At 37.1% G+C, this 11,316-nt stretch overlaps 1 protein-coding gene across 1 annotated transcript in view; it reads right to left on the reverse strand.

Annotated features, from left to right (window-relative positions):
- Positions 1 to 9,871, reverse strand: part of eys (eyes shut homolog) — a 137,719-nt gene extending 127,848 nt beyond the window's left edge. The window contains exons 1-5 of the mRNA XM_069144847.1: positions 9,127 to 9,871; positions 8,514 to 8,630; positions 4,091 to 4,176; positions 3,012 to 3,139; positions 1,281 to 1,395 (exon numbers count right to left, since the gene is read on the reverse strand). Of these exons, the coding sequence (XP_069000948.1) occupies positions 1,281 to 1,395; positions 3,012 to 3,139; positions 4,091 to 4,176; positions 8,514 to 8,630; positions 9,127 to 9,871 (1,191 nt within the window). The remainder of the gene's footprint in view (positions 1 to 1,280; positions 1,396 to 3,011; positions 3,140 to 4,090; positions 4,177 to 8,513; positions 8,631 to 9,126) is intronic.
- Between the last annotated feature and the right edge of the window lie 1,445 nt (positions 9,872 to 11,316).

An 11,316-nucleotide genomic window follows, 5' to 3' on the forward strand; every position in this document is an offset into this window, starting at 1 on the left:
TTAATTTTTACTTAGCGAGATCACTACTAATTAAATTATAAATTACTAATTAAATTATAAATAAAAATGAGAAACAATTAAATATAAATTGAAACCTGAATGGCTGGGTCCCATGTTATTTCTTCATTAGAAATCCAAGGTGCTGTACCACAGACCCAAAACAGACTACTTTGTATATCTACCAATGTGATCTCGAGTTTATACTGTCAAGTACAGCTGCTTCATGACAGAGGGAATAAAATCAGTGCAACCCAAAGTAAGAGCTATTTATACTGAAAGAAAAAACAAGTATATAAATAAACAAATCAAGAATGTCGAAAATGACGAAAAGGTCCATTTGCAGTGAGCTTTTTTGATTATGTCTGACCCCAGTTTGAGGCAAAGCAACGCAAAGCATCTAAAAGTAGATTTTAGATTAAGAACTATCTTCAGTGGTCTAATAGAATAAGACTGATGGAGAATAATTAGGAGCTAAGGGGCATTACGGAGCAGTCTCAGGTGTTGTAAAAAATGCAGACATTTGAGAAGACTGAGCAATACAGAGGCAAATTAGACCAGAACCTGTCTGTCTGAACAAAGCGTCCACATACTCTCAGTGATTAATGGGTTCGAATTGGATTACCGCTGTCTGTAGACATATTCTACCACTGACATTTCTCTTATTCTCTTTGTTTTTTACATTTCGATTAATGACAGATTTTCTTATGCATAGAATTGTCGAGACCAAAGTTGGAAAGACTTTTTACTGCAGCATGCAGTTGCAAATGATAAAGCTTTATCTATTTATTTGCACTCTAATGTTTACATTTATGTATTCAAAGACAAATACTTGTAATGTAGTAGCTGATAATCCCATATTTCCTCAGTGAAATAATCTAATTCATAAATAGTTTTTACAAACTAATACATGTTCAAATTTAAATAAATTTCAAACATGTCAAATTTAAATAAAAGATGCACATAAATCATGCAATAGACAGATTTACAAAAGTTCTTATATTCTTATAATCATAATGAATAAAGTGAATATATTATAGATACATAATACACACAATGAAGTGCAACAATAAAGAATGGACAACTCTCCTTGTTTTTATCTTAAGAAAATAATTTTAGTCTTACAGTTTAAAAAAAAAGACTATTTTTTTGTTTGCATCACAGCTCTGCTTATGAATGAGTTGACACTGTATTCATGCTCTAACCCCCATTAAGGTGAAGCATGAGTCATATTTTGTGGGCTTCAGAGTATTTCATAATGACTGAAACATTGAATTACTTACCTGATATCCGCCGATTACACTCAAGCACAATCCCTCATTTAGGCAGTTGATATTGAGCAGCCTGCAGTAGTCAATTATTTCTTCACAATTCTTCCCAGAAAACCCACTCAGACATCTGTTGAGAAGAGGTCAGTGTCATCAAAATCAATTCACCCGAAGCCTGAAGCACTAACAAGCCACACTGTATTGTTTCTTTTGCAAGACACCTGGGGTTATAATTTAGTTTTCCTCATGATCTGATTGTGACATGGGCCTGGATGAAATGGGGTGGGCACATTATTCGTCCAGTTTTTTTTTTTTACCTTGATTGTAAAATGGGGGGACTTACTGTAGCATATCAGGACAAATTAAGATCCATTATGAATCAAGAGATTATACATTTCTGTAACAGTAAAAATCACAGCACTTATTTCACTAACTGGACTGTTTAAGGTTACAAATACACACTTCCCTTGATTAACTTCCCTTATAGCTAGCATATAATATATGTTCAACCCCTATGTAATACAAATTTCAGATGTTAAAATGAGATAAGCAAAACGGCCGCCCAGACTTGAGGTAAGAATCACTTATGATTCAAGTACTGTATGTCGATTATTAATTTAAAAGCCATCGCACCAAGCTGATAAAACATAATATACTGAGGCAATAAATGTATACCTTTGAAAAATTGTCTGGTTTGCCTAAGAATTTTATCAGAAAGCACTTAGGCTAAATGTAAGCCCAGAAAAGTAAAGCCTAATAACCTAGAATGTAAACATTTTCATATAAATGTCAATAGTAATTTCATGATTTTTTTTTTTTAATTCTTGTTTTTTTTGGAAGGTGTTTTACATAAGTATGTGGTCATGTAGAAAGGCTTGCAGCATTAACATTAGCATGAGTTTTATTCTGTATTAAAAGCAGGTTTCAGTGTGATGATAAATATCTAGTGGGCATCAAAGACAGACTGTAATCTAGTAGAAACCTGCATCCTCTCAGAAGCATCTTGGCGAAAACTGATTTAAGATGAAAAGGCACGTCTGCTTCTCTATTACTTTTACTGATTTAGAGCAGAGCCAGTAAAAATAAGACGGCTGACAATGTTTAGTTGAAAAGCTTTTTTTTATACACAATTTGACCAATGTATTTATTTTAATTAAATAAAAAGGCTGGTGTTATTCAATATTTTGTGCTGTCAACAAATCCCATGAACAGATCGAAGCTAACAATCCATCGCAATACTTTCCAACTTCTTTACTCTGCCTGAAACACTCAGCTGCAGACTCACTTGTTTCTGCTGAAGACATGAATCTGTAAAAGTGTTTAAAATGTAAAACAGCAGATGGTTTCATTTTCAACAAAGGCAAAGTAATTGCGCTGCAATTTTAGCATAGTCACTCAAACAGCAGCAAATAGTGCATTTGTTTGGGAATATTTTCAACCAGATTAATACACATTTGAAGTGTATGTCAATATTAGACAATGTATGTCAGACTGAATCAAAACAACAGATTAACATGTTTAATAGAATTCCATTAATGTTGACAATAAAACAAATATAGAATATCACTGGATAACCATGAGACTTTTAAGGGAAATGTAAATCCTAATCACATCAAAAGATGGAAAAAGATTAAAAGACCCATTTTTATTCGCTCTCAGGGGGAGACATATTCACAAGACACTCCAATCATCTAGAAAGGGGACAATGAGACAGGCCTCTATTAGCGCTCTCTCTCTGTGTTTCACCTGCAGATGTAATCATTTCCCCTGGACACACAGGTGGCATTGTTCAGACATGGGGACGGGCTGCACAGGTTCTGCTGCATCCTGCATGCTGGGACCACATTACCATCTGCACAGACGCACTCAGAGGCCTGCGTACAAAAGGCAAAACAAACCAGGTCATCCGTCAGTGGGGAAATCAGGGTTAGATTACACAAAAGATGCAACGGCTCACTAACTGTAGGAACTCTATCAAAGAGAGACGGATTCACCAAAGTGATAAAATTGTGCCTTGATTGACTCACATTGTCTGTTACCTATCTCAGATTTTCTTTGAGTTAGAATTTACCGAAAATCTCAGAAGGCTAATAAATAATAGGTTTTATATGCAGGTTTTAGATATTATGTGAGGCTAATGATGTTAATGTTATTTTAATTCAAAGCTAAACAGATTAAGCCTCTGGAAAAATATATATGTCAAGCAGCAGCAATAACAGGCATTATTTTTGATAAATCTCCCTTTTAGCCTGCTCTACTCTGGTGTTCTTAGGTGGGTTGTGAAAATGTGTAGGGCACTTGGCAAACTGCAATGAGCAAAACAAAGGTCATGGAGAAAGACAATTAGACCACAATTGTATTTTCCCTAGAGTATCCTCTCGAGCATTAGAAACACCACTACCTCTGCAAAATGTATGACCACAATATCATTTGCAGTGGAAGGTGAAAATTGCAGCAGGCATCCAATTACGAAAAGGTTTTGATGAGAGCCATTTCGAACTGGCACTTAAATATGCGCTGGGTCATTCAATCAAAATGCTAAAGGAAGCAGGCACTCTTTCCCTTAGCTCATCTTCAGCAGGAAATATTAATTGGTGTCGGAGCCTTCAGAATGAAGCCATTTGATCTTGTTTCAACACACTATTAATTTTCATGTGTCATCTCTTGTTTATGTCCCACTGAGATAAAACAAATAGGGGAAATGAAGTTCTCACATGTTCCCCTGCTGTGCAGATTTGTTCCTCCCGACATGCATATGACAAGCAATCGAAGTCAATTCGAGAGTCGCAGTAGCGGCCCCCAAACCCTTCTGGACAATCACAAACAAATCCTTTAGGGCTCTCTTTACATGCACCACCATTTCTGCAAGGATTTGGGTCACAGGGGACTTTCCTCTTCTCACAAGGTGGGCCTGCAAAACCGACAACAAAACATTACTGCACTTTTCAGACTGTAGAAATTGAATTTATGTCTACAAACTATAATGTGTAAAAGCTTGCCTACTGGTCTTTTTTGCCCAGCACACATTTACATGTTCTACTTACTCCGAAACCTCAGGCACATGTAAAGTAACAAGTATGAAATTGCTTAAAAGCAAAATTATGCCTGAGTGACATGACTGACGTGATTTATAATCCACAGAGGAAATGGGGATTGACATGTAATAATACTGCATACTTTAACAAATATTCTTACAATTAAATTATAGGTAAGACTAACTGTACATAGTGGCACTGCTGTCAAAATTGTATCTTAGCTGTTGAATGATATAATAACCTAATTGCTTGATAAGTGTAATAATTTGATTGTGTTTGTACGCCAAATAAAAATTAAATAAGTTAAATTCTCTGTGCCAAGTGCAGTAATAAAAGCAAAGTCATTGCAAAGATGGATAAAGGATTTCTACTGATTTCCAATGAACTATGAACTAGCGAGTGCTACAGCTTGTTTCATACCGTAAGCACTTTTTGAGAATAAGAGTAATTTTGATCAAAGCTGGAGCTAGTAGTCTTTTGTTTATTTGTATTAATACTTTCACTACCAGCAGCTTAACCAGATTCAGGGAAATGCTGTACTGACATTGTGTGCAAAGGATAAAATTAGACTGAATTCACTGCAGGTCCAAGGTGAATTTTTTTTTTTTTTTTTTTTTTTTTACGTTATTCCCTGGTGAGGGTTTTCATTTTTGTGTTCTTCACAAGGTGCCTACACATTTATCTTTCCAGTGACTTTTTCTTTGCATATTTTCTTTAATCCCCCTGCTGATACAAGTGCTCATGTCCCAGAGGCTCCTCATAGCCTCCTCTGTGGGCATCAATCTTACTATGTACAACTTCAGGGTTTGCATTTGCCTTAGCTAGTTTTACAACAGAAAAGGAGTTTTCAGAACTGGTCCACTAAAATCTGAACTCATGCAAACTGCTATATTTTTCCGATAATTTCCGTTTGTCACATTTATTTATGGCATTCTCTGCACTCAAGAGAGAATTTCCTAATAATTTTGGTTCACAGCATCAGTGATATTTCTTTTTTTATGATCATTTCCATTTGTGCTGTCATCTCAAACATCATTATTATTGCTGTGATTATGAACTGAGCCATCTAATAGGCATAAAGAAACAACATTATGTCAATATCTGATTAAATTGTTTCACAAGGGTAATGACTGCTCACAGTCCAACTTCTCAAATTTGATATTACTATCGACTAGATTGTAAAAACAATTAGCACCTTATACCAAAATGAAATAGCCCTATAACGATGGTAATACTTTGCAACAAATACCCTGGAGGAAGCAGAGGAGAGTCAAATCAAAAGAAAATCTCATTTGAAACGTCCCATGAGTTTGGCTCATTATTCTGTGCGCATAGACTTTGGCCTGTGAGGGCAGCCAGCACTGGAGCAGCCACTAACTTCCAGTTGATTAATGAGGCAACTGCAGCAGGGAGGTAGAGGAAGCACAAGCACCACAGAACTCCCAAGAAGCTGATGGGACAGCAGGACACCATGACGATGCGGAGGCACCCGGCGGAGTCTGCTTACTTGCGAGAGCGGCAGCAATTAAAGCAAATTAGATTAAAAAAAAAAACACAAAAAAACAGCAAAGGCAGAGGGAGGGTAACTCATCCATTCATCTCTGATGTGAATCATATGAAATATACATTTAAAATCAGAAAAGCACAAATATTTTTAGAATGCCAACTGTTTTGCTTGGTCTTACCAACAGTCCGGTTACTGGTTTGGTTTTCTTTATATGGTCAACACTGACAACTGAGCTTAAAAAGGCTTTGATTTTTTTTTTTTTTTTTTTTTTTTTAAATAGTGTTTAACCAAAAATTCAGCAAACACAAATCTTTGACAAATGTTTTAAGGCCACATCTGAATGTCCCAGGAAACTCTTCAAAATTTCAGAGAATTAAATCACTAAAAGAGAGAAAAATAATGTTAAAGTTTAAGAGTTTGACAAGAGGTCAGGTTCAATGCTGTCTAGATACAATAAAGCTACACTCTTTGTTAGATATAATACACGTCCTTAATCTGATTCAAAACATCCAGCCTTTAATGCAATATTCATTTGGTACTCACTACATAATAGAAGATAAAGGCAAAGTTATCATGTTCCCTCTCATTGAATTTTAGAATTATCTTGTAATCTTTTTTTAAATGTTCAGAGTTTTTTTTTTTTTTTTTGAATGATCTAATACTACTCTTTACTCCCCATACTCATTCACACAAGCTATTTTTCTTCTTTCATTGTATGGCCTTAATCTGCCCTTATAAAAAAAAGAAAAAAGGATCCCAGACAGTACTGGAAGTAACCTTGAAAACACATCTCCAAAATAATAAGCTGAAAGCATGGGCTGGACTGAAAAGGCAAAGCTATGACACTTCAAGAATGCTGCCAGGACAAATTGTGCTGCAAACAAAACAATGAATCAATGTGGAGAGCCACCTGGAGATTTTACTCCAGAAAGTTCATAGCAGGCTTGTTTTTACAGCAGACAGTGATATCCAGGGCAGCCTGAGGAGTATCCAGGTCTGGTAACCCATTTGCGCGTAATATTCATTAACCTAACTGTCGGTTACAATAGCAGATGAGACTAAATAATGATCTCTCAATACATGTTCATCAGATCAAGAGTGCTCACACAGGATCATTCAGAAATGTCTCTAAATCAGTGTCACTAACACAGTCTGGCTGGCAAAGACAACTACATTACAACTGTCTGTGATTCACAGTGAAGGGTATTGGTATACTTTACCATTGACTTGACTAAAGTGGGTATTACAAGGATCAAAAAGCTCCTGTTGTGCATAAATGGTGAGCAGCACAATGATGAGCATGGAACAGGGGAATGCTATAACCTTTGTGAGTAAGTGCTGCAAGTTATGTCACTAGATCAACATAAGCACCTGAGTTACATGCATTTTTGTGACCAGTAGTATGTCCGCAGTGGTCCACAGTGAAATTGCAAATGCGCATGTGCCAGTGGTCACAAAGACGTATGTAACTCAGCTACTGATGTTGATCAAGCAACGTAACCTGGAATACTGATATACAAAGAATATACCTCCTGCTCCATGTGCACTACTGTGCTGCACTGCGTCCCACGCGACAGGAACAGAAATCTTTTCAATTGCACCTCGTGTAAGCTATAGGGACCTTCCAAAACAAAAGCATTAACCCCATTGAGTTATACAGAATTGAGCAGAAATAAGAAAGAATAGAAATTAAATGTTGAACATGGTCTTAGGTGAGTTTTGTTGATATTCAACAATGCTATATTTCTAATGAAACATAAAAATGTGGTATGTTTTAGCCATGCCTTACTTGCTTTCCACATTTAAACTTTTTTTCTCTCAAAGTTGTGATGCTCAGCAGAAACAATACAGTATAAATTACATTTTAACTGATTGCTGTAAACCTTTATTAACTCTGACATGCTCAGTTAGCGAGCAGCTAAGCCTTGGCCCTTTTTACAGCAGCACGTCTCTGGTTGTAACATGAGGTGTTTCATTTGAAGTGGTCGCTTCATATATTATGGTGACAAATATAACATCAAGTGGGGTCTGGTTTATAGCCCATAAGGAAATGCTGATCTTTTAAAGATGTATGGCTTTTGTAGTTTTCAGCTGTGACCTTTCCAAAGATAGTCAGCCCTCTCAGGCAAATGACATGGTTGAGCATATGGAACTATGAAGCAGCAGTTTTTTCACCATCTTTGGTTTATACCACTGTGGAAAAGTGTATGACTCTCCTGCTAGGGATCACAACTGTGTCATAAAGTTCAAAGAGTAGGTTTTCATTGTCTCTTTTAAAACTGTTGCTGTATACCAGGGGTCTTTATCCTTTTTTTTGTTTTACCTTTAAAAGCTACTTTGAATAAATGAAAGTGTCTGAAGGCTGCTCATTTTTAGTAACATTTATTCACATAGCTGACCTCCACCCAAACCAGCTGAATAAGCTTCTTTTGGGGAAACAATTACAAATTGATACTCGACACACATTTTGTATCACAACAGCATTCAGAACTGCAGTGTAACTTTGAGTGACAGACACTCGCTTTAAATCTCTGGCCTGTTGTTGCGGTCCAGCCGAAAATATTGTATTTATTGTATTTATTTATGAGCATCCGTATCTTTTTAACTTGGTGTGAGTTTTTGCTGCGGCCTACTGGTAGTTGGCGAGGTACGAGTTGAAGACCTCTGATCTGTACCATACCAGTAACATAAAAAAAAAGTTCTTACCAGAGAATCCAGTATCACAGATGCATTTGAAGGAGGAAGGCAACATTTGAACGCATGTCCCATTTTCACAAATGCTGTCACAGTTTGCCTTCCCAATGACTTCAGAGCAGTTAACTCCTAAAACAAACAGCACACTAGTTGAGTCTTGTACAGAAACACAGAGATAGAGTGAAGTTTGTTTGCATGCATTAGGCTCTAGTGCTTTTTATTAGAATATTTGTTTCTAAACTGAATCATTACTGTTGTTCATGCTGCTCCAGAAATGTTGGCAGCAAAGAGATTATGAAATAAATCATCTTGATGCAAGCAGTTTTAATATTAATTCTGTTTGCATTACGTGAGAGTTAGGGTCTACAGTGAATAACATTAACTTCACGTGTCCAATAAATGTACAAATGAGAAGGCAGCTTGCATTACTTTTAATGTTTTTCATATTTTTTCCAGTGCATTTCTCAAACAATTCTCTCAAGCAGACACAACTCAACTTATCTGATTAGTAGTGAATTCAATGTGGTGAAGCAATATTTTTTAGATGTATTTTTTTTTTCATTTATCTCTAAATCAAATGAGTAATAAGGACTCAACAAATGGGATCAATGACATTTGCTCTTACCTGTAAAATGTGGAGGACATAGACATTTGTATGTTCTGTAGTTTGGATCTGTGGTTCCATTGCTCAAACAGACTCCTTTGTTTTCACAAGGGTTATCCAAACAAGCATCAAACTTCTCACAAAACCTTCCAGAGTAGTGGTGGTGGCACTGACAGTGGTATGCACCTTCCCATACACCCGTCTGACAAACACCATTCCCCGAACAGAGTCGAAGGAGAGGAGAGCCCTGACAAAGTTGCGTTTTCACAGACACATTGAGCCTCAAACCGAGCCCGCACAGCTGTGCATCTCCTTCATGCAGTGCAATGAAGTAATGATGACCTGGGCTGAGCCACTTGGCCTCAACTTGCTCGCTTCCATTTATATTGTGGGGGAAAAGGAACTGATCTTCTGTCTGCCCATTTGTGGAACAGCTTTCAAAGTTGTCTTTAGACACATTGAGGAGTGTGATGCCATATGACCTGAGTGTTTCATCAGCAGACATCAGCAGTTTGTCTCCAAGTTGCAGCTGAAGTGGGCATATCTGTGGGAAGTTGAAAGGCTGCTCATTCGACTCGTCTCCCTCCTGAGAATCCCAACATTTGGAGACACTCTGGCAGAGGTTTCCTACGAGAGTCCAATTGACTTGTATTGTGTGTTTTTTAAGGTGCCATTCAATTGAAGCCTGTCTGTTGCAAAATGTTTGGCAGTGGATCACGTGGACAGCCACTAAAATGGCAATGAAGTAAAACAGTGATGCCCCCATGTTTCCCCTCTCTTGTTATTTAATCCAAATCAATCTGGGTATTTTAAGGCCAACTTCATCAGGAGATTGGATGTGGTAAATGCATTCTATCGGATTTCATGTAATGCTTTGTTCCACGTACTCCAACAAGTCCACGGGAGTGGTAATAACCTGAGGGGAAAAAAATAATTTCATTAATATTGCCAAGAGGAAGGGGACTTGTACAAAATCTATTCAATATTAAATCAATTGTTATTCATTTATAGTGTAAAGTCATCATAGAACATGTTCCCAATACACTACAAACAAAATGACAATAAAATATGGGGAATATTAAAATGACAAGGTGCAAACAAACACAAAGAGCAACCTCATTAAAACATTATTGTCAGAATAAAAAGACAGTGAACAGAAAAGGGACTTAGTTAAAAATATAAATACTGATAAAATGTAAACATTAAGGAAATTGTATTGCAACACAGAGTAGTAGCCAATGCCTGGAAGCCAAGGAAGAATGAGGAGGGGGGGAGTTCAAGTCATTTGAACTTGCCCTAGTTATAAGCTTTATTAAAAAGGACAGTTGTCGTGTCTTTATTATAGTTAAAACTTGAATAGTTTTCAGAACATTACAGATGACAAAGCCCAAACTACTATTATGGTGGTTGTGTTTCACTATAACACCAATGACTTATGGCTTTGACGAGTCTAGCAGGAGCTGTCATAATTGTATGCAGTGCTGCTGACCACCGAGTGTGTCACAGCAGCCGCGGCCTCCCGAGGTTTCTACAGAGAGTGACAATGTCAGATAAAATATTCTCTCTCCCCTGCTGGTGCCTGATACCTCAGTGTCAGGCAGTGAGATGAGGTAAAGCAGACAGCATTGTCTGTCTCCCTCAGGCCCTTTTCATAGGTGTGCGCCATATAAAACAACAAAGTAGAGAAGCCTCGCTGCAAGAAAAACTCTGCTCCTTGATCAGCTCACAAGGGCTGATATGAATAACTGCATGGTGATAAGTAATAAAACGCTGAATATGGAACACCAATATCAATAGAAGGGCAAGTGATGAAGTGAATGAGATTGCGAGTATTGTCACGGGGGGCTGTGTGGGGACTCAGAAGACCTCATTTACATGAGATGAGGTTGACTATTGTGTTTTACTGTACAAATCCAGAAGCTGTCACCTGATTTCTGACATAAAAATTCAATTTAAATTTCAACAAAGAGGAGGAAATGTGTAATTGGTTAAATATTCGCAGAATATTCATTATTAGCAGCAGTGCAATATCAGATTTCATTCCGGTTATCTGTTTAACTTTTATTTAAAGTTGTTCAAATTCATGTTTTCAACAATATATCAAAGGTCTATAACAAATATGAAAGAAGGTGCCCGTGGTGATATACCTGCAGAAAATGCCCTCAGCTCCACAGACGTGTTTCTTGTTTACGATCTGTAACTTTACTTGGT

This window comes from Embiotoca jacksoni, unplaced genomic scaffold, assembly GCF_022577435.1.
Source record: "Embiotoca jacksoni isolate LCO1_2020_lvr unplaced genomic scaffold, fEmbJac1.0.p SCAF_12, whole genome shotgun sequence".
NCBI lineage: Eukaryota > Metazoa > Chordata > Actinopteri > Embiotocidae > Embiotoca > Embiotoca jacksoni.